Here is a 27,811-nt window from a genome sequence, read left to right as displayed (position 1 = left end):
TTTTTCTTCTAACATTCTGTACTGTACTGTGTTGTTCAATCAATAGGAATTAGCTTCTGCCATTTGCTAAAAGAATGAGTAGTGGGGAACAGGATAAGTTGGGAATTTCATAACTGGTAACAGAACCATTCTCTTGGGTAAACCTACAGAGAGAAGAAAGGGAGAGGACTCCAAATAAGTTCAATGATCCAAGAAAGTCAAATAAGAGCTTAACAGTAGTGTTCTCATTAACCTTTTCCAGATCAGTCAGTCAATGTGACTTTAGGGTGCAGAGTCCCATAACGGTAACACTTCAACACTTCATGCTGTTTCAAACAGATGGTTAGCTTAAAGTTTGCTGTTATTTCTGTCCTGGTGTTTGGTAAAATTGAAATAAGCAATGTTCTCAAAAGCAGAGTGTGTATATGGACTTGAGGCTCTACTTCATTATCTTTATAATAATTAATCTCTACGATCTTGTTCTAGGTCCTGAGTTAATTTCACAGGCCAGTTACAATTACAGATATTCCAAACAGGCACTGCTGCGCTTAACAGAACTCATAGGGAAACTGTTCAGCAGTTTTGATAAGCAGCCAGGTAGGTCAGCCAAAAATCAAGCACCTACAGTACATTCTGCAGCTGCTTCATTATTCCTCTCCTGTACTGAAGTGGCAAATCTGGAAAGATTAATATCTGCCTGATTTCATGATCATTACAGAGTTCTTGTGGCCTCGCAAACTTCTGCACAATTAAGTGTTTGTTTGGGTTTTTAATCTTGCCTATTTAAATTCTAGTATTTAACCTATGTATCCGTTTAGAAATCACAAAGCAGCAACAGCAGGTATTCCAGAGCACCAGATGATCAAAGTGAAGTTTCCCAACATGCAACAGCTTACAAAGGCAAAGAGACATGTTTACCTTACAGCCAAAAAGCATTATCCCAGTACTTCGCATCACAATCATAAGACATTAAAAACAGAAACTCGTTATGTGAAAAATGGGGGCATTCAGAATATTCCACAGTGCTTTGAAGTCAGTGATATGTCACATACACACAGCTGAGTGATTAAAATCCAGCTCCAAAAATCAGCATCATGGGGGAAAAAAAAAAAAAAGGAAAAACCCCACAAACAGAAAGAATGAATTAAAAAAAAAAAAAAAAATCAAGCTGCAAGGAAAGTTGGTAAAAATTGTATTCTTTTCTTCAGCAGGGAAAAGATTCCTCTTATGGCACTGTGTGCCTCTGCCTGTAAAAGCCCCTACATGCAGATACCACTCATCTTAGTGCTAATCCATAACTACTGCTTGCAAGGAGCTAAAGGATTTTTTAAAAATCCACACCATGAACTAAACGCCAAACTAAATTTCCTTTTGTTTCGCTCTGAGAAAACACCTAACTGATACGCATGTAACGCAACACAGAAGGCAGCACACAGAGCACAGTCAGAGGGACAGAACTGCTGTCAGCTGCTGGGCTGTCAAAACACTTGGCCAGTCAGCAGGGCAGGAGCTCTAACACTAGAAAGGTTTGCTTCAATTTGGAGGGGAGAATTCTGCACTGAGGGCCCAGTCTCCTTCCCCTTTGCACTGCAGCAGTACAGAATAGGACCAGCTGGTCTTAGTCAAGCAAATTTTTCAATAGAGCAGCAGCATTCTTCCACTGTTCACAGCCCACACCTCTAAAAGAGTGATTAAGCCCACCTTTCAAAATACCATTAACTTTTATAATGCTATCAGGGGAGTTGGTATTGTCCAAGCGATACAAATTTGAGAGGAAAAATTATTACAAATGCTCAAAAATTAATGGCAAAATACAGGCTCAATTTCCCACATGAAAAACTGGAGGCCTTGAAATATACTCAGCTTGTCATTTGAGTGGCAGCTTCCACCCAGTCCCTGTGACAGGACAGTGGGACTGGTTGTGATAGGCTTGCTTTGTGTGTGCCAGCACATATCACTGACTCCAAACTGCTCTGCTCCCATTGCCACATAAACCTCATTCAAAGTAACCAAAAGGGCCAGTTAGAGGTATGCATTGTTAGTCTAGCATAAAAGCAGCCAGTGGGTAGGGAAAAGCTGAGTTAATAAAAACCCTTCTATCACAGCTCTCTGGTTATCAACTTATTTTGCAATCTTTGTGGAACCAGTGCTTTGCCAGCCTATTGTCACTATGATTCTTAGTAAGAAGCATTGTGGCAAATTAACCATGGCCTAGCTTCCTTGAAATCTGATTGCTAACAGTATAAGCTACACCAAAACCATTCTGCTTGTCTCAAGCATCAGTATTTTAGCCTGCAGAGGGGCTGAGGGCTTGTATATGCACATGGGCTTCACAGTGTTGATGACATTAAGAAAAGTTTTGTCCACAAGCTACTTAGACTTGGGGACAAACATTTCACCCATGTTACTGTAATGCCATTTAGATAAACACGGGTCAGAGATGCTGAAATAGGCCCTTCGGTAGTCTTTGAATGGAGCACAAATTGGCTGTAAAAAGTAAGGAAACTACTTCAATTCAGTTTCAGTATGAAAGGGAACAGGCAATTAGAACAAGCAGTCCTTCCACAAATCAGGCAAAGCATAGGCAAAAAAGCTACTCCAACCAAAAAAGAACCACAAGGTTATGGCATAAGTGTTGTTGTCATGGTTTAAAAGCTTTCATCTCTTTGAATTTCTCCTTGGACTGCCACATTTGGACTGCCACAACAGTTTCTGTACCATTTCTAATTTGTGAATTACTGGGCTATACATACCGTAAGCTGGCGCCGCTGCGCTGTAGCCGTACGGTGCTCCATAGCCTGCAACAGAAACAGAGAGGGGAAGGGTTTCATTTCCTCCAGTGGCTGAAGACAATTAGTGTTTGCACACCCACAAACAAGGAGGGACCCCTTCTGGTATGTGCAGCAGGATCACATTAAAACTAGAAACTCACACTAATATATCTAAACATTGCTAAAAACATGAAAATCCTTCCGTGTGGTGGCTTGAAGAAAAAGCTACACAATGACTTTGTTAAGCCTCAGCATCAGAGAGTTAAATTCCATATTTTGTTTCCTTAGCATTTTCCTTCAGTTGAAGTCCTCCAGTCTGTATTGTCAGAGCATGGAGCTGGCATGATCCAGGTCTTGGTTACTACATCTCAGTAGTTCATGAAGGCTTTTTTTTTTTTTTTCCTCCTGGTGGAATTGCTTGTGTCCATTACAGTAAGCAAGAGGTTTCTGAGAAGAACAGGGGATGAAGAGAAATAATCTGTGAAAGCTAAGGACAGTAAGAGCTTAACAACTATGACTGGGAAACTAAACTTATTTCTGGAGTAATTCCATGCTGGCAAGAAGCATGCCCCTGGCAGGTTCCAGTGTCTCATAAATGACTCCTCAGGCAGGAAGACAGTTCCAAAAACAATGTTAACAGCCATTAAAAATGAATCACTGGTTTTTAATACTTATAATTACATGAATATGCAGGAACAACGAAGATAACATGGTCACCTGTGCCAGGAAGCAGATCTACCAACCAACAGGGCTGTGATATTAGCATGTTTGAACCACTAAAGGATGTAAGAGCTCATGAGGGTAATCTGAAAACCGAAGCATGAGGAATACGAGTTCTATTTTTGAGCAGCTGTTGAATTTGCTTTGACTAAGGAATCTCCAGCAGCTCATTCTTACAAATTTGTGGTTCTTATTCCAAGTAAAAACAGTATCTAGATTCCCTTCACATCAGCTGTCAGCCTCAGACATGTTGCACAGTCAGAAAGAGAAATAAACTTTTAAAAGGAAGGGGAAAATCAACATTTCATTGGTTTTCTTAGACTTACATTTTAATGCCTTACAACCTATGTGGCTTACATTTTAAAAGCAAAACAACCCAACAAGAAGCCCTACACTATTTTGTACCCTCTAGTAGTACAAGCTGGAACAGTTTTGCTTCTGGTGGGTGCCAATCTACCCTAACAAACAAGCCATGAGATACCCTGACCAGGCACTCACCTGTTCTGTATGGTAAGCACCAAGAATAAATGTCAACCAGAAGGCCCTTGGATTTCAAAAGATGTTTCTGCTAATCATGGTAATGCAGCAGGGATGATGAATTATCATCAGCCAAAGTATGAACAGAAATTCTTTTATTTTGGTTGTCGGTTTTTTTGGCCACCACAGAACCTACTAATAGGTGCTCTGCTCATATGCAATTAATGTAGAAAGTTCCTGGGAGAACAGTGACTCCAGAACGTTCCAACTTAAGCTCCACAAGGGTTTCTTGGGAAAGCTAACGCTAAAGGGCACATGATCCAGGAGGTTCTTAGCTAGGAAGAGATCTGGGAATTGTGCCATGGCACTGAACTATGAAGGCATAAAATAAAGCCAGTAAAGCCATTCTGCCCATAACTGTGCGCACTCTGTGCACGCTGAGCTTCAAGTTGTACACTCAGACAGGACAGGTGCCACCAGCTTTTCAGCTCTTTGATTTATTTAAAGCCCGAAGAATTCTCCTTTCTGCTTCACCTCAGACGATTAAAGCAGAAATAGTTGCACAGGTGACTGACAACACATGGACAAGAACACCCCAGCAGACAGAAGTTAAATTCTTAGCTATCACTGTCATGCCTTACCTGGTGTTATGTATCCAGTAGCAGCAGCTGCCCCAACAAATGCCCCTCGTGTTAAAGCACCTCGTCCTCTGCCTCGAACAGCCTGGACTGCTGCAGAAACAGCTGTATTGACAACCCCTTTCGTCTGCTCAGAAAATCAAAAAGCAGCAGTTCAGAGAGTGAAAGTGTTGCTGGAAAGACAAGGCCATCTGCATTAAATCACCATCTGAAAAATCCCTTTAAACATGCTTAATGAGCCAGTCTTGCTGAAGGCAGAGTACCGACTGGAGAAGTGCTGTCCTTAGGAGTCTGACTGGCAGAAACCAAGCAGATCCCTTGCCAGGTCACTGCCTGCAGTGCACAGCAGCACACACCAAGGCCTGCATGCTCCCTTTGCTCAGACTGCTCATTATTCACCTCCCTTCTGGCTGCCTGGGCATCAACACATGTGGTTTCTGCCCTTTCTCTGCTCTGCATCGCTGCTCTTCCCCACCTCCTTACACACTTCTCTATCTACAACATTGTCTTTGCTTCTCTCCTACCATTTTGAACCCACATAACTTCATTAGGGTCAGGATTTCACCCCAAAGACATTTAAACACCTCCTGACAACACTGGACTGCTGTAACCTAACTTCACCAGAATGACACCTGCCTTTTCCCATTGTCAGCACCTGTAAGTGAAAGAGCAGCAAGGAGTTACATGCATCAGAGCACAGCTTTGCTCTACTAGATACTCTGACTGCTCCCTGAAAACAATAAGCCCAAGCAAATCCAGGTATTGCAAAGAAATCGGGTTGTTACTGCCATCATTGACCTACTGAAAAAAGAACATCTGAACAACAAAGAAGAAAAATCAGACAGAAGTTGTTTTCACATCTTAGCAGCGCATGTTTGAACACTGCTCCGTGAGGCAGCACTTTTCTCATTTACTGCACTTTCTACACAGTAAGAGAGACTGAAATACTCCTAATCAAAGGCCTTGGTGAAATGGAGAGGACTTATTAGTTACAGAACAAACCCAAGAACTGACTGTTATCTTTTCTAAGTATATTTTATGATAAATTCTGCTCCAGAGTAAAATCACAAGAAAATTCTAATGTATTTGCATAAAAGAGACACAAATTGCAATCCTTGGGACTTGGTTGACTGTAGTCCTTTGGAGGAAGAACACTGTTGATTAGTTTCTGCTCTGTTCAGTCTTAATAGATTTCAGAGATCATTTGTGACATCCTTAAACCTAACGGACAAGACCAAACTTTATTAAAGAAGTCTTCCTCACTGCACAAAATGGCTCACGTGAAAAGCTGCAAAGGTACAAAAAATGTGCAAAAAAATCTCACCTTATCTGAGTCCAGAGTTAAGGCCTTCACCTGGCTGCACTATGACTACATCCTGAAGGAACACACTACAGCTTCTGACTTCCACATCATCACTGCTTGAACTACTGACCTGGTTGTATTTCTTCTAGGTAAGCAGCACCTCTTTCTTCATGCCTTCTTTCCCACTGTGTTTACCACAATGCAGTCTGAACTACCAGATTATATTGTTATACTACAATAATTATTATAGAAAAACAAAATCAGAAACCTTACATGTGTGCATAAAAGTGAGACTGAAATGACTTCCTGTAGACAATCCTGTACAATAAAACAATCCAGAGCTGTGATAACAGAGTGATACAAAGAAGCAAGTAACAATTCTTACCTGAGGAAGAATCTTCTTTTTCTTGTTGTTTGCTGCATTAGGCCCAGAGAACAGTTTTTCAAGTGCTGCTAGTGCAGCACTTGCTTTTGCTACTTTCTTGTTTGGGCCTGCACCTCTGAACTTCTGCCCATCTACTTCTACCTGAAAATTGAGACATGTTTATGCCTAGTATTTATCCTTGGGTATACCATGCTGCACCCACACATCATGATGTGCCAGCCATAAAGAACTTCAGCAGTAAGGTGGGGGGGGGAAATCAAACCAAACCAAAATCATCAGTGTTGCATGTGACAAATTTTTACTCCTTTTAGGTTATGATGCTGATGAAGAAAACCTAAGTGATCCTGTGAACCATTATATTGCAGTTAGTAGGAATCTGCAAACAAGTGCAATTAAAATAGGACCAGCATACCAATGTAGTACCAAATTTAGCCAATGTGTTTGAGCTTCTCAATACACTAATGGAGAAATAAATGAGTTTACCCTTTGCTACAGTCATTCCAAATACCCCTGATAAGCTGGCAACAGGAGATTCAAATCAGGTCACTGACATGGGGCTATGTTACAGTTGGTAACACCTGGCAAAGCTCACAAATCAGGTATTTTTGTGAAGCTTCCACTTTCCTCTTTCTCCTCATGTCATAACAGGATACAGTTTGGGGCTACCAGAATCCAGTTTTAATTCTCCTTGTATTTTCCTAAAGCATAAAAATCATTCCTTTCCCCAGTCTAATCATTACAGCAGCAATAAGAGATACAAAATACTGCAAACATCACCACCACAGATGTGCATTGCAAAAGCAAAATACAACAATCTAAAGTGTATCAGCAAGCAACTCCAAAGACTGAGGCACTGTTAATAACCCCATCCACCAGCTCCTAGCTCTGCTTCACTCACCTCCATCACAAAGCGCTTGTCATGACTTCCACCTGTCTCAGAGATGAGCTCATACTTCAGACCTCTTCTTTTTTCATTGAGCTCCATCACTGGGTTTTTGCCACTTGCTGTGAGTATAGGGCCCTGAGTTCTTACCTAGAGAGAGATTTATGGTGTTACTTCAGAGGCCTTATCTCCTCAAAAGGCAGACAAACTGACAGCACTGTGGTTTACAGTGCCACAGGGCCAGCCTCTTAGAGAATGCCAGAACTGTCACTGTGTCAAGCCTCTGCAAGAGCTTGTTCTTCCCAATACTTAGGCCTCAGCAGGCTTCTCCAGAGCAGACCAGTATCAGTACCCATAACACTGTCTTGGCTTCAGTACAGCATGCTGCACTTGAACAGCAGATGGAAAGCCTCTTCTCTAAAGAGCAGCAGGGGACAAACAAGATTGTGTAAGTCTCACCCTCTGTATTCCTGTTAGTGAGAGCTACTGCTCCGGTGGTCTGGTGTCTGCACAAACTGAGCATTACACCAGCAGCACTTGGAATTTCAACCCTGAGAGTATCCAGAGCTGAAGTTGAAGCCACGGTGTCAAGTTCCTTGGAACTGCATGCTTTATCACTGAAAGGAGAGATTAGCCTTCCCAACCCTGCACACATCTCTGCTGCTCGATCTAATTACGTCCTGGCACTACTGGGCTCTGCTGAAGATGTCTCATACCCCAGGTCACATGTTTCAGCAGAAATATCTGTAACTGTTTGGAATGCAAGGAAGGTAAAGCTGAGATCTCCACACCAGCTGATCAGTCTGTATTGGAGTGCACTCAGCTAGAGATACAAATGACTACTCTCTAATGAAAAAAAGCACTATCTTATTTTGGATGAAGACAGAGAGTCCTAGTAGCAGGGCTTGGCCTTTGGAAGTAAAGTGTCTCAGAAGTGTAAACATGGAAATCCAACATCTTGACAAGTATTCAAGGAGCAGAACAATTACTTGTATTTACAGCACAAACTCCCCAGTAGTCGTGGAGAAATGTATTATAATGAAATAGAGAGCAAGAATGTACAGTGGTTTATCAGCACAGCCCCCAGGGAGCTTGCAAAGCAGGCAGACAAACTTAAAGCTGCTACTCAGTCTTTACACAGAATGCTTCTCTTAAGTCCCTGGTGAGAATCAGGAACATCGATGGAGGAAATCAGGAAGAGAAGGGTGAAAGGGATGACATCTAGGCAAGAGCTGAAAAGCTCTGATTTCTCCATCATGAAAAGAAACAAATGCCAGAAATACTTAATGTACTACAGACCCATCATAGTTTGATTCCTGGGGACATTCAGCCAAATTTAATGTTTCTGGAATTCTGTCCTTTGAGGAACACTTATCTCTCACAGCTTCAGTAAGGCAACAAGCACAGCACTCTCCTTAGAGCATCTGACTTCAGCTCTAAGTGTCAAAGTTAAAGCATATCCTATTGAAACTGGAGCATTTCCAATGCAGCGTTTTCTAGCCCATTCCAGATGCAAAAGGGTATAAAGTTTTAATTTTCTTAACATCTCCTAATGAATTTTTAGATTTTTGTTGGGCTTTGTATCGGTTTAAAATACTTTCTATGTAAGGACATCTTTCTGACCAAGCCATTATTGCAAAACAAAGTTAAATTTGCCTTAGTAGAGTCCAAAGGCACCAAACAAGAGGGAGCTGTCCCATACAAAGCTAACCAGAAGAGACAACACTTGTCTCAGAGTTCACGGTCTTATGAGGACAAGATGGCCATCTCACCTTAAACTCAAGGAAAGGAGGCATTGAGATCAGCTATTTGTCCCAGTTGTATAAAGGCTATGGTAGATTTTAGACTGTCTTTTATTTTTTATAGAAGACTATCTTTTATTTCTCTTCCAGCACCCTAGCTAAAACACCATCTTCTTCTTGGAGACGAGAAAAAAAGAGCCCCCAAAACCAAACCCAAGCCCTACAGCACTCCACCACTTGTAGTTTTTAATGCAATACTCACCTCTAGGGTAGTGGAGGTGTCAGCTGTGGAATTTCCAGTATTATTGCTTGAGATTGAAGAAATTGTTTCATTTTTACCTTCAGTATCTGATTTTTCATCAGAACTCATACACTCTACATCTGCATCAAAACCAGTGGGATACCCCATTGCTTGTAAAACCTACAACAAAGCCACATGAAGTGAATTGTAAAACAGGTAGCAGTACCAAAACAAAGCTGATCACAACACAAAAGAATGTCCATCTTATGCTTAGTAAAGGCAGACTGCTTAGAAGCATATTTCCTCCTGTGTTAAAATGGGAGAAAAACACCATAGCAATGGGGAAAATAGTACTAAATCCAGAATTTTAGTCTCCAAGATGGCAATTACTCATGAACATCATTCATCATCTCAAGAATTCCTTGTAAAATAATAGACTCAATTCCAGAAGCACTTCCCCTGTGTGACACTGCTCAGCAGTCTGATAAGGAGATGGTTTTGCACACCTTTCCTCCCTCTCTGTGTCTATGGACAGATCAAGAAATTGACTGTAGGGCAAAGAAGACAAACAGCCTTATGAGAGTTAAAGCATTGTAATGATACAAGATGGTACTTCTGGAGTTCCCTAGGAAATGGCAGGTGACAGCACCCAGGTACCTCAGTACTATACGAAATGGGTCCTTGAAGCTAGAGGACTGATACCACCTCCCTGGCTTGCATCTTTCAGGAACATGAGAGGGTAAATGCTTCCAGAGCAGGTATACGGGGAGCAAATTCCCAAACTGAGATGTGAGGTAGAGGAATGCCTGGCTAGCAGTTACAAACTGTTTGTCTGCACTAAGATTACCTCATAGTGAGTCATGCCAACTAGCTGTAGGCTTTCTCCGTGCTGCTTACAACTAGGAGCTGTACAGCCAATGAAACTGCACTGATGAATGTGCTATTCACCAGTACCTGCAAAAACATCCTCCAATAGCAAGGCCAGCCTCTCCTGTAACCAGCTCCCTAACTTAGTTGTGCAGCTGAAAAGAATCTTAAAAAGAACCTGAAGCTCCTCTGAAAATTTAGGCTCATGGGCAGTTTGCAAAAAATCACTGCTTTCCAGCACTGAACTGGGAACTGCATGGGTAACTCCAGGCTCAGCTCCTGTACAATCATGATACATCTGGCTGCATTTTCAGGGCTTCTGAATTTTAAAAAGACATATTTAGAAACTTAAACAACCACATTATTCCCTAGGTCTGGCAAAGTAGGGCTGGATCTGTTAGGAAAAAAAAAATTAAAATAACTCTTAACTTGTCTCTACCACACCACCCATTTCCTCTTGGCCTGAATCATGGTTGTTTTGAAGTGCAGCCCAGGATTTGTGTATGCATAAATTTAGAGAAAACAGAGCTGGGTAGGCACCAGCATAGATCTGGCTGATGCAGAGAAGTTCAAGGGCAGAGAAGTCAGAGCTCTTCAGGGCAAGTTTTGTATTATTTTTTAAAACAACTGCAGGAAGGGAAGCCAAATAAAAGAATGAGGCAGAAGGTCTGGAAGGACACACATGCAGAGAGCTACTTTTCCTGGAGGAACACCACATTCCCTCAGATACTTCTGGACACTTTGAACATGAAAGCACATGGGACAATGGGATTTTCAAAACCAAAATCAAAGGGAAGCAGAAAGTTACCAGATGAAACGTCTAAAAGGGAGATTCTTGTTCAAAACAAAACAAAGCCCAGAAGGACAGATGGGCTTGTTCCTGTCCTAAGTGCAGTTCTATGAGAAGAGATTCTCTTTCATATGAGCTGTCTGTCAGAAACTTTTGTTTGTTCCCTGAAACCCAGCAGGCTGGGTCTGCTTTAGCAGTCTGAACTGTCCTCAAGAAGTACTAGGATGTTCATGTTGGGTGTTCATCTGTCACTGTTTTACAGATCTAAGATCTGTCATGTACAGCAACCTATGAGAAGCCTCAGTAAGCTGGAAAATTGACTGGAGAGCAATCATTTATGTGCATCATTTATCTGAGTGTGCAAAGGTACTCTTCAGGCATTGAAGACAGGAAACAATGCCATGTTTCCAGGAGCTCACAACCCAGGAATGGACAAAGAGAAGGGAGGGGAGAAAGAGGGAGCGACCAACATGCTGTTTTCAGACCAGCAGGAAAAAGAAGTAGAACAGAACAGAACCCCTCCAGACCAGAACTTAAACACCACGTTCCATCCATTGTCACACGAGCTGATCTGCAGAGCCCTGGGGAGTTCTCCCTCCCCTCCACTAGCATAAAGCCAGTGGTGCTTTTTGAACCATGCCCACCTGTCTTTGAAGTACACAGGCAGTAGCTCAGCTTCACCCAAACTTTAATTTTGAGGTTGCATGTTACTAGTTTTAACTGTATTTCATAGTCTGTGTTCCCAGATGTGGGGTGAGCAGATGACTTCAGTCTGCCTTACCTTCACTGCCACATGGAGCTTGGCTGTTTTCTTAGAAGGTCCTGATGCTTCATATGTTGTACCATCAACATCTACAGACATTGTGAAGACTGGGGCATGGACTGGACCAGACTGTGACAGCAGCTTGTATTGAAGCCCTGGTCTGATTTGGTTCAGCCTCATCAGAGCATTCATGAGATCTATTGCTTTACTGTCTAGTACTAGTAAAAGATAGTAAAGAGGGGAGTGGGAGAGGAAGGGAAGAGAAAAAAAAAAAAAAGGGTAAAATGAACAAACCAAGATGAACAGAAAAATGAAACAGTTTGCATTTCAGTGCCTTCTGTCTATATAAAGGAACAAAAGAAGCCTCAAGCCTCTCAGAGGTTGAGGATAACTATGACAGTGTTAAATCTTTAATAAGCCATTCTACTTCAGGATAACAATTATAGTTACCCACTTAGTTAACACAATTCTTTTGCAGCTAGCTGTATTCTTCCTGGCTGCTATAAAAGGAGTAATAAGTTTTCTAGGTAGTGAGGAACCAGATCCAGAACCAGCACCAAAGTAGCACAGTGAAAACAGCCCTGGAACTGACTGGAGCCCAGCAGTGCTGACAGATGTCTCTGTGCATATATACAAGGTCCATGTTTTATAGGTTAAGCATTTTATTTTTCTTTTAAGAGGTCTTGAGTGACCAACAACTAGCACAAGAAGGGGAAGACTGCAAAAAAGCAAAGTCACTGCAGTATTTTGTGAAAGAGACTTGAAACCCAAACTAACAAAACCCCACAGTACAGTGATATTTTCAATAAAATTACCTCACCTACTTGGGCAACTTCAATTTCTCTGTAACCTGACTGGTAATGCCATTTAAAAATGAAACCCACTCAGTTAGTAAAACATGTCAAGGGAAATTCAGACACACAGTAAGACATGTGTCTGGCATTCTGCTCATGAGGTGACAGAGAACACTTTTGTTCCTAAGACTTTTTCCACACACTATTCCATGCCAACATTGAGAAACTTTTAAACCATCTCCCACTGCACATCCTACAAATCTTTGAAAACAGGATGAAGTGTTGCACTTACTTTTCCTCAGATTACGCTTCATCTTTTTATTTGGATCTTTATCATCCCCAACACTATCTTCAAATGGTCTCTTAAGAGCAGATGAGCCTGTACCTAGGGTATAAATTTCCTTGTAATATGGATATGCTATTAGAAAAACAAAATTCCACAGCCGGCATCTGATTCATCCCATACTATTCTTTGCATGTATCAATGAAAAGAACTCAACCATCAGTCAAAGCTTTCTTACTGCCACACATCAGCCAATATTAGCTTATTACTCACTGTACCATGCCATGCAAGATGTCTATTCCCACCATCATATGTGATATAAGCAGTGCAATTCTGCAGTGCTGTTTTTTACAGTTACTCTAAATGCAAGGACTCCAGCAGTATTGCTTTTACAAAAAATAAACATGGGAATGTATTTTTATTTGATCCATACTGTTTCCTAGGAAGAATTCCTGAGCAATTCTTATTACGAACACTTGTTTCATGCTTTTTGACCAGTCAACAGCCTCCCTTCCCCAGTCTAAGGATCAGTCACTATTACTTGTCAGACCCCAAAGGACTTGGTGCTTAAAGGAAATCATCTGCTGTATTCTAACTGTACTGCTGCTCCTCTGGTGGTATTTCCAGAGGACAAAAGTTCCAGACTTTCTCCAACAATGGTATTTTATTTTTTTAAAAGCCTGTTTACCACAAGGAAAAGCCTTTACCTTACATTCACAGTATATAAATCAGAAACTGCACCCACTGTAAATTAACCCTTAGTCTACTGCTCAATTACTGATTTTTTAGCAAACAGTACCTACCTTCTTTGTCAGTTACTGACCAGGAATATTTCTGAAATGATTTATTTGATGGTAGGGGATCCATTTCCAAAACCTTATAGATCTGACCAAAGGCTGATAATCTGAGAGCATGCTGTAAGGAGAGAGTAGAAAGGTACAGTTACAGCACTACTTTACCTTGGTTGTCTAAATGTCTAGCACAAAACCATTTCTATGAGAGAAAGCTTCTACAGTTATAGATAGCTACAGAAAATGGTATCAAGTTTAAAACTCATTCATTTCTATAACACAAAGTGCAGGGAACACTGACAGGGAATCTGCTCAAGGGCTGTGCCATAAGCACTCGGGGTGGGATGCAAGCGGTGCACAGCACTTTGTAAAGATTAGATTCCAGAGATACTGAACTCTTGCACTCATGAACTATCGTTTAACCTTTCCAGGGTACCACACTGAAGAACTGTAAAAACTTTCATTAAAATAACCTATCCTGGCAGAAAATAAATTGTATTACCAAGCTGAAATTTTCACTGTCACAGTTTCTAGCTCCTCCCATGTACAAGTTCTTTACCTGAGCACTGTGTGTAATGGCTTCTTTCTGCTGAACTGTCATATAAGACAAAGCATCTGTTGGCTCCCGTTCACAGGGGTCATGCAGACCAGGGCCTCCTAAGAGGGAAAGAGGCACAGCAGATTATTAAGAGCAAATGAGAAGCAATATGAAAATGGGGACCAATGGATATTGCAACAGCTAGTCTTAGTCTTCAGCAGAGTGGGAAGCACAGCTTGCCCAGTAAGGGAGTCACACACTACACAGGGAAAGCTAACCCCAAGATTTTATTCCCTTGGGCCACAGAACTTAGCAGGGTCAAGCATAAAGTAAAATCAACAGGCTTCAAAAAACCCAAATAATTTGGACAGATAGGTAGATTTTAATGAATCTATAAAAAAAACCCACGGTCATGAAGTCTACTTACTTGTTTGCAACCCCTTAATGAACTAGAGATTAATTTATGACCAAACCTTAAATTCCCCATTAACTTCTGCTGCCTTGGAAGTACTCGTTCAAACAATGCAACTTCATCCTTTTTTCTTTTCTTTTTAAACAAGAAACCATTCATTTATCTCCACTACAGGAGTTCAAAGCAGGCATTTTTCATCTAATCCTACAGCAGCAGCAAAACATTAGGGCTATCTGGTCTACCTTTCGTGTTCCTGAGGTTAATTTGGCCCCTTACCAGGAAGTAGAATTCCAGATGCCAAACACTCCATCACTCGCCGCAATGCTTCCCCAGCACCCAAAGGTCTATTACAAGTACCTATAGATTTTTCACATATAAGCTCGAGTGGCTAGAAGACATTAAATTATGATTAGTATGGACACAAGGGTAACTGTGATGCAGTTAAACATGGAATCACCTCACCTTATTTCATTTTTCACCCTCTACAGGTTTAGCTGACAGAGACATCCAGCCCAGAGGACAGTTCATGGCCCATGCATTTGATCCCTGCTCTGAGTCACATTTTGAGGAAACCAGCTGCCCTCCATTAACTATCCATGAATTACAAAAGGAGGAGCCTTCTAAAGCCAAGTCCTGTGAGTGTTCTCCTCTTAAAGAATTCTTAGTTCTATCAGTTCTGTGTGAAACACTGCCTCTGATGACCTACAAAGTGTCCCTCACTGGGTATGCAGAGCTTTTGGCCCTCCCCAAGCCTGCTGCTGTGAGACAGTGTCCTCTGCTAGGAGCAGCATTGTCAGGGCAGCAGAGCATTTTTGAAAAGCTAAACTTGAAGGGCAACAAGTGGGGTTCTATTGCAAGTCCCACACCATCGTATCTCCTTCCATGGTATCTGTACATCTTGCAGACTGCACAAATACTTGCCTTCTTTCCTTCCTACAAATGCTTTTCTGTTAGTGGAGAGACGAAGGAAGGAGGGTGTATGGAAGAGTTTCATACAATGCATGGTTTTCTCCAATCCACACACTTCTACACTTCTCAGGAGAACTGAGACCTGACCTGTGGGCTTTCAACACTTTCTGTACTTACCCATCCTTTCAGTGGTGCCCATGTGGGGACTCTGTTGCACAAATCCCGCAGAATACGAAGGACAATTACACATGATTTTAGTCCATTTGCCCTGGCCTAAAACAAACAAAATGATTCCAATACACCTGCAAAAACCTGGCCTTCAATTTTGCTTTTCTTTTTAAATGCACAGAGTCCTAGGACAGATTTTTAAATTATTATTACTTAATGCTTAATAAGCTTCATGCAAAATAAAAAGTTACATAAAATACATCAATTTAGAGAGACATAAAAAAGGAAGCAAAGTGTTAAGATTGCTTTTGTAGCCTCATGACAACTCTAGACCAGTTGGCTGTCTACCTGTCACGTTTGCCCTCACACAGTACAGCACTGAATTCGGAATTCTAGACCTTTGCTCTATTAGGGACTAGTCAGAAATTAAAGAGGCATTAAAATTAAAAACTGTCTCAAATTAAACCTCGTAAGGCTACAATAACAACAAGGTAAGAACAAATAGCCAACCTGAAACCATTTGGCGTGCCGCAGAGACGCCAAGGCCTCCAGGCATTTCTGCCTGTCCAATAAGTCCGGAGGATCTTTCATCGCAACATTATCTACTGGTAAAAATGGGATAAAAAGAGACAGATACAATTTGACCAAGGGGTTTCTGTCACAATACAAAAAGAGTGGCAGCGTCTCAATGAGATAATAAGACTCCCAGAATTTAAGTGCATTGTGTTATTTAATTTAAACAAGCCATTAAAAGGTAGTAAATGTGCCTGTGTGCAACAGAAGCAAAGGCATTCACTCCTTGTAAAATAATAGTAATAATAAAGATGGCCACTGCTACAGACAATCTGGGATCTTATTAAAAATGTAGAACACATTTCAGGGCAGAAAACAGCTATATAGCACTTGTCTTTTTGTGTGTGTTTGTGTTGGGTTGGGCTTTGTTTTCCTCTTTGTTCCCTTCTCTGTGACTTTTATTCCACAAAGGTGGCACAGAATTTCAAAGAGATAAGAGGACTATAAAAAAAAAAAATCTAATAGTCAAGTCTAATAGAAGATGAAGTTATGTCCATGCAAGAGAGAATTCCAAAGAAAAACACTGAATATATTTGAAATATTATTGCATGGACAGTACTAGCCAACATTACTCAGTGAAAGAAATATTCCAGTTTGGTTATTACAGTTCAATTGGTCTTCCATATAACCAGAATGTATGAAAGAACTGAATTTGGTAACTTCCAGATGAATAACCTCTGAGAGAGGTAGTCCCCTCTTATAAACATCTTCTTTTCTCAACAAAACTGAAATCAGAGGGAAGTTCAAAGAAGAATTTGAGAGACAAGACACTGAGAGCTTCTGTGCAGGTTTACACTTTTGTTTTTGAATCTCTTTCCCCTTTTTTCATCCAGCATGCAACAAACTGCTTTTAGCAGTCACATCTGGTAGTGAGGAACATTAATGTATCAGTCATTTCTTCCCTACATTTTTTTTTTTAAACTGTAAGGAGTTATTAACACTCAGGTTCTCTGGAATCTCTGTCCAAATGACAAGCCCTGCACAACTGCAAAATCAGGTTTAAAGGATTCTAGTTTTTAACTGACATGAGAACATATTGGAAGAACAAAATGAACCCATGGCTCAACTGAATCCTTGAACATGTAACTTCCTTTTGAATACACAATTACTCTTTATTTCAACATAATTTGGAAATAGTCTTTTCATTATTCATAATGGTCAATTCTCCAGGTCTTGAGAGACCTATGCAGGCCTGAATGAAATACAGTATCTGTTTCAGATTGAAAACTATGCTTGATAAACAAAATCCAGCATGACATTTAAAATATGAGGACAAATTAGGAGGAAAAAAGTACCATCAGTTTGTAGTACAATTTATTAGTAACATCTGAACTACTCTGGACAGTAATGGTTGCATGTGCAATTGAATCTTTAATGTTAAAGTTGCTTCACTCTCTGTGCCATCCAGAGAGAAGGTTACTCTGGTAAAAAGACATTATGTTATAATGGATAAAAAAGCCCAACCAAAATCAAAACAAAAACCAGAACAAAACAAAAATACCCCAGTGTAAAACTGAACAGAACCAGGTATCCTGTCTGACAATTCACAGCTGCATTTCACACCTGCTGGCTCTGCTGTCAGCAGAAGACCGAAGTGCTATAAGCTTATTTTCTAACCCCAATGAACTTCACAGCAGATATTTGCATTGTTTCTTATTGCCCTCATCAACAGTATTACAATATGAGGGTTAATCACTCTGCTTGCCTGTTTTCCAAATAAATGCTGCAAAGTCTTGAAGCATTGAACATGTGTGCAAAAAATGTTGCTCTGGACACAAGATTTGCTTCTAAATTTGCAGTTTCATTATTTTCAGGAGTAACGTACATTTAGCAATTGTGTGCCACAAAACATTTAATGCAATTCTGTAAGAAAACTTCCTTGTGGACAATACAAACATCTGCTTAAAGCTCATGTATAAAACAACTACTGTCAATGAATGATCAGAAATTATTTTTAAATGTTAGAAACAGCAAAGGTGACTGATTGCAAAATCCTTAGTGTTTTTTGGCAATGAACCAGATCTTTAAGTGCCAAGGGACTTTGACTTGTTTGCAGCCACTGACAAGATAAATGAAAATTTTCCTTTGAACTACAAAACAAACTGCTTAGGTGTCATCTGCCATTCAGGTGAATGAAAAACTTCCTACCATTCAGTTTGTTCCAACAAGCAAGAATCATACTTTTCCCTACTGGATTAAGACTATTTCCAAAGATCTGAATTGCAAATATCTTGGAGAACTTTGCCAACTGCAAATTCAGCACTAGGTCCTGAGCACCTTTCACAGATGTTGCAGTCAGCCAACTTTTGGGTGCAAGATTCTATTGAACAGAAAGATGAAGAGAACAGGCAGTGAGGAGGATGAGCAGCTTGCAGCAGGCTCCCTTTCAACATCATCAGGAGAATGGCATGTTTCTTCATGCTCTGCCAGTCAGGAAAGTGAGATCCAATCAAAATTTTCAAATGTGATTGCAAAGCTACTTTTTCCTTGTGCTTTTAACAAGGGCAATGATACAAGGAGTTTAATAAACAGTTAATAATAAAAACCCTGACATTAGCTCACACTATGCAAAACGGAATTGCTCCTTCAGTAATTCTCTCCCCACTTGCTGTACGTGTTCTCCTCACACAGTAGCTGCCAACTTCATTCATCCACAGCCAGCCATACAAGGAGTACTCTCCTCTCCGTAGAGGCAAGGTCAGTCTGTGGCTCATTGCCCCTTCAAAGGCACTTGGCACCTTTGGTGCATCACTGCCTGCATCTTTGCCTGCACAGCAAAGGCAGCAGCAGAGGTAAACTGGTTACACAGCAGCTGCTCAAGGAGCAAGGCTGATTTCAGCTCCACTTTGGCAAATTACCTTATTTATTATTAGGCAAGCTCGTTGTTACTGGATGCTCAGTAACAGCGATTTGCAAGCTGCAAAGCTCTGATCTGGAAAGCCCAATTTATATTTGATGCTATGACTAATAATTCAGTTTCTCAAGAAGTTTTAAAATTTAATCTAATGCAAAATGCAGGGATTTTTAGGTGTTTTGACTTCTCAAGTCAACATGAGAAAGCAGAGCTTTATGGATAGCCATTTGTGAGAAACACTGAGATGCACACACACACACACACACAATTCTGCTATTTATTTTTGCTAACAAGCAGCAAAAACAAATAGGACAAACACATCTTAAACATGAACACTTTTCCAAAGAGGAGGGGACTGAAGAGAAATCCAGGAATGTTTTTTGATACATTCTGACATCAGGGCATGAAGGCACACACAGCATTCCTACAGAACAAATGGGAGCACTGGTAACGAGGTCTGTTGCGCCTAACCTTGCCGGTTGGGTTAGAGGACAGATTAGTGCTAATCACACCGAACGTGGAAACCTTGGTCAGTTTTGTGCAGGCTCTGCTCCTTGCCAGCAGCTCCCAGGCAAACCAGCAGCAGTGCCCAGAACCCAATGGCCTATCTTACATGTGAGATGAAAGGCAAGTTGACAAGCATTTGGAGCTCCTTCATTCAAAAGGATGTGTGGAACAAACCAGTTTGAAAAACTGCAGAGTGAGTTACATTTGGTTGGCAGTATTCAGGATTTAAAAAAAAAAAATAAAAAAAAAAAAATGACAGTACAGTCTTTGGAGATCAAGGTATTTTCACCAGATGGTTTCTCCTGAGTATTTTCCCTTAATATTAGATAGGAAACTTTTTTGGTCTGAATCCAAGTGAAAAGTGACTTAAATATAGTTGGAAGTTTGAAAAAAAGTCTCCCCATCTCCCCTTCCAATTCACCTAGTGACACCTGTGCAACATTTCACATACCTTTGAAAAGGAATATGATACAATTGTGATGAACCAATGACAAAAACCTGGGCTTTAACACAAGGTCCACTACCCTAATAACCATCCTCCTCAGCTGTACAAAGCTGACAGTGTTAACACCACTCTAGGAAAACCATTTCAAGTTTGGTTTGTTTTTTTTTTTTAAACTTTCAGAGAATTTTGAAAAATGCTTTAAGATACTAAAGCCAAAAAAAGAACACCTACATTTTAAATATAAGAGAGCATGAAAATTCACATCTTCATTCAATTTGAGGTGTCCCTAGAGTTTACTGCCACAACAGTATCACTGTTAGCAAGAAAAATATTTGGACAGAAAGCCTTTGTGCAAAACTGTGTATCCCCTTATGAGAATCTTACAAATCCTTTACCATAAAAATTTGTTCTGCACTTTGTGCTCTCTCTCGTGAACGTGGATCAGCTGCAGCAACTACAGGGCTGATCTCAGCATCTTACGGGAAGTTGAAGACAACTACAGTAATACGCAATTTATTTTTAATGGTCTTGCAGAAGAGCATGGTTGCTAATTTGAGAATAAGCAGACTTTGCAATTCAGGAATCTTTGCCATTCATCTGGTTTGTAAGATTTTTCTGCATCCAACTGCTGCCAAAGTGCTCCATTTCATTTGAAAAGGGATCCTTTCCTGCCATCACCTCCAAAAAAAAAAAATGAACTGACCAACATTTCTCGTTGTATCGGTATTTCATGTGGGAGAAGGGAGGAAGCAAAGGACTTGTGGCAAGTCTAGAAATGGGAAGAGAGCGCCAGGGAGTTCCCTAGCCCACATGGGCCCAGCTGCCTCAGTTGTCATGACAGAGAGTGGCCAGTTGGTCAAAGGTCTGACATCATCCAGTGGCAAAGTTTCTAGGGATACGTTTGGGAAGCAGAAGCAGAAATTACTGACAAGATTTTAAAAATCAGACAAAGTATGGCTACATTTGCTTTTCTCTATTTCTCTTGGTTTGTTTCCATCTCCTTGACACTACCAGTCAACACTCCTTTAACAAGGGGCCTGTAACTATAGTGGAGGTCAGGCTGTTAGGAAGAAGGAACAGAAAGAAACTAAGTTACAGTTTTCTATACCTATTTTGCTCTAAGGACATGAGGTACAAATGTTCAATTCAGAAGCAAAAGTGCTGTATTATAGCACTGTAAGTTCAACTGCATCCCTCCCAGCTAAGACATTCTCAAAACTTAAAATCATACACATACACCATCAATTAGTAAAAACTGAGGGCCAGGATGACACACTTGCGAGCTTTGCAGGGTTTTTGACATAAGAAGAGAAACAATTTTATGACTTTTTCAAGGTAGCTACGAACCAATCCCACTTGACTGACTTAATTTGAAAAGGAGACTGTGCAGCGCTGGGGTGCTCAAGAATTAACTAACAAGTCTGAAAGAAGGAACTTAAGATTTTGTTCTGTGTCAGAGTTAACTGTAGGACTATTGCTTGCAAGTGAAAATGATGCATATTTACATGAAAATTAAGTGATTGCTGTCTTTTTAAGGCACAGATAATGTAACCTACAGTGGCAATAGCCAATCTATTCAGTACACAATGCACAGTTAAAAACCTACTTCCCAATTAACCCTGTGCTGCACAGTCAGGGCATTTAGATAGAACAGTCTTTAAAACAAGTTAAAACGCTCTGTGTACCTCCTTCCTTCTTCTCTGCTTCATCTCGAATGAGAGGGGATGTGAGTATCACCTTCAAAGTTAGCTTGGGCTCCTTTGTGTTACGAATAATAATAGCTGCCTCATTTACATGCTCCTCCACGAGATACTTCTCTTCTGTAAGTTTCTGAAAGTCACCAAGAAAGATTTCAAGAATCTCCCAATCAACTGAAAACCTGCAGAACCTCTGTATATGCAAATTCCTCCTAACTGATGAAAAGTCTACAAGACATTGCAGTAGCAAGTTAAGCCTTACCTCCCTCATTAAAAACAAACAGAAACCCCCCAGTAACATGCTTAAGAAAGGTCTTCAGCAAGTTCAATGAGAATACTAAGTAGTTCCACTGTATTACCACTTCTAACTTTTTAAATAAAGGCAGAAGCTGACTTTCATAGCTGCTAGTATGCAAAATGCCACCAGAAACTTAAGAAGTGCACACTTCCCAGGTAACACTGCCTCTAAACCTAAAAGCTCTCATATGCAGTATGACCAACACAACTGTAACTGTCATGCAAATGGAGGACAGACCCCAGTGAATGAGCTGCACCAGCTCACCTAGTCCACCTTCCTGCCATGAAGTATAGACCAAACATACCTCGGCCATCTCTTACCAATCCCAAGATACTCTTCAGGTTCCCTGGCCACAGAAATTTCACTACCTCTCCAGTCTGATTCTTAGCTGCACATATCATTTAGATGATCTGTTTTGCAACAAAAATGCCCCTTGCTACAGTTTCAACAATTTCTCATCTGACTTTTGGTACTCATGTGAGACACCAAATCCCTATCCCTTTGTGAATAACCATTAATGTTTTAAAACTTACACCTGCCTTGAGTCCTGACTTTTTTTAATTATGTAGTTTACCAGGTGAACATCCTCACTTGGCTGATTTTCTCTAATTTGCATGTCAACCTCTCTCACTCCCTTTCCACACTGCACTTGAAGCTGGATATGAGACAACACTCTCACCCACTTCATTCATTAATCCCAGCCCCTGGAGACATCCCTGACAATGCCTGGAAAACATGGCCTTCCTCTCTTGACAGCAAACCAACAAATCAAGTGGGTTTTACATTGTTTTCAATAAAGTTTACATTTCTTGATTGGATTTATTTTGCAGATAACACTACGACTGCTTTTTATACTTTGTTCCATGAATATGCATTGTATCAGTTATCTCAAGTGATCTGTATCTGCAGGTCTTTCAGTAGTCCTTTGGGACATCTTTCATCTCCCAAAGTGCAAAGATAACCACAGATGGTTCAGACTCCTCAAGCTATTCCTTGTCTTTGTGAGTTTGTGTCAGCAAGACCATATGGTTAGAACACATCTAATATATTCTAACTTCTTCCCCTGTTGCAATCTATACTCTAGTGCTTTTATTGTTGGGATGAAAATGTTGAAGCATCTGCTCACTACTAGCCTTCAAAGAAGAACAGCAGAAGCTGTTAACATCTCTGTACCTAGTTTGCTGTTTTTGTCCACTAATGGGCCCACATCTTCCTTTTCCCTCCTGCAGCTGATGACTCTGCAGAACCTCTCATTGGCTTTTACACCCATGACAGCTGTATCTTGTTTCGTGAGGCAGATGCCTCTTGCTTCATCTTTTCTGTAATCCCTTCCCTCACAATGCTTCCCACCTAGGATCCTACCTGCTTGTCCCTTAAATTTATTACTATCTTCACATCTTCTAATTGCATCTGTTCTGCCATTCTCAGTTTTTTGGAAGCATATGCTAACTTACCACTTTCAACCCTTCTCATCTCACACCTCACTACAAACAAGTGAAGTTTACTCTCCACTAGTCAATACATACCTATAATTTTCAAACAAGTAAAATTTACTCTTTACTACTCAATAGATCCTTAGCATTTTCAGCTATGGATAGGGGCACATCTGCAGGCACAAGATTATCTCATTAAAACAAGCCTTTTAGATGAACAACACTGAGAACAAACAGCCGTCAAGAATGGAGAAAGACACACTGTCTGTGTGGAAATAAACACAAGGCAGAGAAGCAGATCAGGAGAACAGCAGATCAACTCTGGACATGGTTTAGAGAGAAGGCACTTGCAGAGGAATACCTTAGGGCACAGTTTCTCAGCAACAGTGTATGTCAATCTGAAAGCTGGACTGATTATTCAGACTCAGAAATCTGTCAAAAAGGAACTATCCCTAGCTGCTTTTAAAAGATTGATATGAGCTGTAAGTGCTGCCCACTGGATGCAAACATTAGAATTAAATAGCCATAAATAAGGAGAATTAGAAGCTCATGATTAACATGAGCTAAAATGAGTGACCACCTATAGTGTCTTGTTCTCACTTTAGAAGAACAGAGGCATTTATCCTGGAACAACCCAAGCGAAGCAAAGCAGCTGCAGTATTGAACTCGAGGTTCAGGCAGGGGACAGCAACACAGACCCATTCACATGCACAAGCAGGGAGGACTTGTGGGACTGCAATTTAGCTCATGTTAGTGGTTGGTCCAGAGAGCAAAAATCAGCTGGGTTAGTTACTAAATAGAAAGGCTAGCTGCCATCACTGGGAAACTGACACCACAAACAGGAAGTAGGCAACAGCAGGAACGAGATGTTAAATTTTGTGAATAACTACTTCACATCACCACATGAAATGTGCCACACCCCCTAGATGTCATCCCAGATTCAAAGTATATGTCTTTAGTCTGTATCACTTGTCTTTTCTCCTGGAACAATTTCCACCCTTCACCCAAATACACCTAGTAGTGTTATCAGCCATTGTGAGAGGACTACCTTAAATTAACTCACCTGGATTTGAGCTGGGAGATTGTCTTTAACTATACATAACAAAGTCTTTGTGGGTTTTTCTTTGCACATAAGAACCAGCTCCAGATCCATATCATCTTTTATCAGCAAGCCTTTTGCAACCAAGCCAATTCTCATGACACCACATAATGTCCGACCACTTTGATCCCTAAAAACAAAACAATTGGGAGTAATTAAAATGCTATTTTTACACATTCAAAATAATTTTCTCAGCCTATCACAATGGGGAGATAAACTGATGGGCTGATGACTGCTGAAGTGGCTTATCACTGATCAGAAAATGAACAGCATAGACTCCATTTATGCAATTAACTCCTACGAAAAAATTAATTGAAGCACCAAATTACATCCACACCAACACAGAAGCTTCCTGGCTCAAGTCACAAAGCACAAAAAAACTCAGATTCACTATCTGCAGACCTAAGAGTAGAGCAATTAATCTAGAGGAGTTCTCTGTGAGAAATCCTGTTTCCAGAAGTGATCCGAATTGTCACATAGTGACACTCAAACCATGGCCCCACACCTTTTCAATGTTTTATTTCAGTTGATCCATACATTCAAAATCTTGTCAATTACTCAACTAACTTCTGAAGTTTTATCCCATAGTACAAACTGAAATTTCAGGAAAGCTGATTTCCAAAACCTTTTCAGGTACAATTCCTTGAACAAGTCTTAGAACGGAAACCAACAAGAAGAGAGGTCTGAGAGGTCTTGCCCTCCAGCTGAAGTTCAGGGGCACATTTAAGAGTCACAGCAAACAACTTTTGAAGCAGCATAAGAACGCTTTAGTTTTGAGTAACAAAAGAAAGACTACAGCAAAAGCCAGCTTAGCAGGCTAGGATTGCTTAAAAACATCAACAAAAATGCAAGAAATGCAAGGATCACATAGATCCTGAGCTTCACTCAGAGTTATCATTTAATAATTGTACTGTCTTTATGTACTTGAAATGGAAAGTCAGGTACAGATGCTTAAACAACAGACAGGAGAAAGGGAGGATGACAGAAAATGAAGCAGGAATCTCAAACTAGTCACCAAGCTTGGAAAAGCCAGAAGCAAAACAACAACAAAAAAATCTATTACAAAACTAAACATCTCAACTTCCACCCTGGACCTATGCCACTGTAACAGGATCTGAATGCAAACAGGCAAGAAAACGCAGAGCTCCTTTAGATATGGTTTGTAACTAGCATAAAAATACTTAGTTACATATTTTTGTGCAATGTAAGCTTTTTTAGCTTACGAAGTGATTAGTAAAACGATGTCCCAAACAAGGACATCAATACACACCCTATTTCATATGTATAAGCAATACACTGATGTTTACAAAAGCTGTACCCTAAATTTGAAACAGAGCACAAGCATGGAAAATATGCAGGTGCAACAGCCAAGGCTTGCCAATGGTCTCTAAAGCATTTACTATGGGCTTAGCATTTTTAAATTTTTTTTTTTTTTTTGAAGAATCCATTCTGAACATATTTTATCCACATCAGAGGACACCTAAAAAATGCCACCAGCAACGCTGGGGAGTCACCAACAAAACGGAGCAAGGCGTGTATCAAGAAAGACTGCTCTTCAGCATAACACTGAGCTTAAATACCTTCCTGAAGAAGATTACAAAACTTAATGGCCCATCTGTGGAGAAGCAGCCTATCAATCCACTGCTATTATTTTCTGGTGTTAATACAATCATAATGTATTAAACCAATTTATACATTAATTTATGTAAAAGTATTCATGGGTTTAAGCATTTTGCTATTTCTATTTGAATAGATTTCATACCAAGAGTGACATACCACAGCTTGGCCTTACACAAAAATGCCAGTGATCATGCTTGTGTCTGCTAAATATTTATCAAAGAACACAGAAAGCCACTGGCATCAAATGAGAGACCATTTGGGTATTTACTTTTCCAAGACTATCATACAATGGTCTTATGCTGCTGAGTGTTTCCTGTGCGGATCAGTGTATTCTGAGGAGGTGGTGCTGCATTTAAACTTCATGCAGAGCAAGCAGTTTCAACAGCTCCCAACCCCACAACCTTTTCCTAGAGATAATCAAAGAAAGCTTAAATGTTAAGAAAAATCTCTGGAAAAACACTGCTAAGATGTGAGATAGAATCCACAGCACTGTTCAAAGACCAGATCAAGTCATGAATGCCTTCTGTTCCTCCCAGCCACAGAAATTTCCCCTGTTAATACAGCACATCTCTTGTTTCTGAACTGACGTATGTTCCAGACAGAAGTGCTTCATACCTTAACTCCTGAATGCTACTCTAAAAGTGAGAAACTTGTAAATAACCAAGAACCACATGACAGAAAAGGAAGCAATATTTCACTTCTAAATTTTCAGACATATATCATTATTCATTTAGAAATAAATGCCAAATACCATGGCAATCACTGTCTCATGTTAAGCCAGTAAACTTTATTTTCAGTTTAAAAGCTGATACAGTCTTCTTGATTCAGAATTATCTTCCTCCATTACCTGCACTGAACTGTATCTTCCTCCAGAAGTACACAATATACAGGGTCTGTATTTCCATCTGTTATTCCTACAGTAGGCTATGCTTGCCCATCCCAAAGCGTAAACAACATATGGATTATTTACCAGGACACCAAAAGCTTTACAAGGTGTCACAGTAAACTCTCTACTGCCATAAAAGGTGTCAGAACACATACATATGAAAATGAATATACTTTAAGATCAGAGCTTTGCGGGCAAAGCCCATGTAGCAGCAAACCTTAATATTCCGTGCATCACAGGAAAGAAAAGAGAGTCCTTGGACTACGTTTCTAGTGCAGGCTATGCTACAGATGTAACCTGATTAAGTCCCACAAAGTTCAGTGGAGCAATACTAATTACATCACAGCACGAGCAGAGAACTGGAAGTTGGGTTGAGTTGTGACAAACTGGCTGTTGGCATCTTGGTGCTTCACTTCCTAATCTGTTACCTGGAGAGATACTTACCTATATTCAGATACTTAGAATTGCTGAGAAATTCCTCTGCTAAACACAACTTCACAACTCCACAGTAAAATAAATAATGAAACAGAGAGCAACTGCTGCCCACATTGGGCTTATTACTATTCCCTACACTCACTCTACGTGCTTCCGCCTCAAGAAGTCCAAACACAACCACTTCCTCCTATGACCATTCATATGCAACAGCATCAAGTAACACTACAACTCTTATTTGGAGGGAAAGAAACCCATTCAGAGCAGTACAGTAACGCATTATGAGGCTCAGCTCACTCACTTGGCATTGCCTTCTGCAGCTTCTTCCTTTGCGTCCACATCACCCTCACATTTTGTAGATTTGTTCTTTTCATCCATCCAGTCAGAGACATGTTTAAGGGCACATTCTACTGTTGAGACCATGTTCTGGACAGCTTCGAGTTCCTCTGGAGATGGATAAATGGTTGAATGTTTCACCATTACATGGCGGTCATCATTAGCAAAAGATCGGAT

General features: G+C 40.5%; 1 protein-coding gene across 1 annotated transcript; it reads right to left on the bottom strand.

Annotated features, from left to right (window-relative positions):
* On the bottom strand, nt 1-27,811 carry STRBP (spermatid perinuclear RNA binding protein). Its single transcript, XM_054393289.1, has 16 exons — nt 27,600-27,811; nt 24,325-24,490; nt 21,519-21,663; nt 15,965-16,056; nt 15,464-15,559; nt 14,654-14,765; nt 13,987-14,084; nt 13,440-13,551; nt 12,646-12,738; nt 11,578-11,777; nt 9,161-9,319; nt 7,172-7,306; nt 6,274-6,414; nt 4,589-4,712; nt 2,733-2,777; nt 1-143 (listed from the first exon to the last, which is right to left on the bottom strand). Exons 1-16 carry the CDS (start codon nt 27,776-27,778, stop codon nt 67-69), a joined length of 1,974 nt encoding a protein of 657 aa, XP_054249264.1. The 5' UTR covers nt 27,779-27,811; the 3' UTR covers nt 1-66.

The sequence above is a fragment of the Indicator indicator genome, chromosome 28 (genome assembly GCF_027791375.1).
Source record: "Indicator indicator isolate 239-I01 chromosome 28, UM_Iind_1.1, whole genome shotgun sequence".
In the NCBI taxonomy this organism is placed as follows: domain Eukaryota; kingdom Metazoa; phylum Chordata; class Aves; order Piciformes; family Indicatoridae; genus Indicator; species Indicator indicator.
The sequence above is the reverse complement of the archived record's forward strand: the minus strand, read 5'-3'. Positions and strand labels throughout refer to the sequence as shown.

Excerpts from the sequence above, each read along its gene's own strand:
- STRBP (XM_054393289.1), bottom strand. The coding sequence starts at position 27,778 with ATGGTGAAACATTCAACCATTTATCCATCTCCAGAGGAACTCGAAGCT. Across the intron at positions 16,057-21,518 it reads AGCAGAGAAGAAGGAAGGAG|ATAATGTTGCGATGAAAGAT; the intron begins GTACACAGAGCG and ends TTTTACCAGTAG. Across the intron at positions 14,766-15,463 it reads GGGCACCACTGAAAGGATGG|CCACTCGAGCTTATATGTGA; the intron begins GTAAGTACAGAA and ends AATGTCTTCTAG.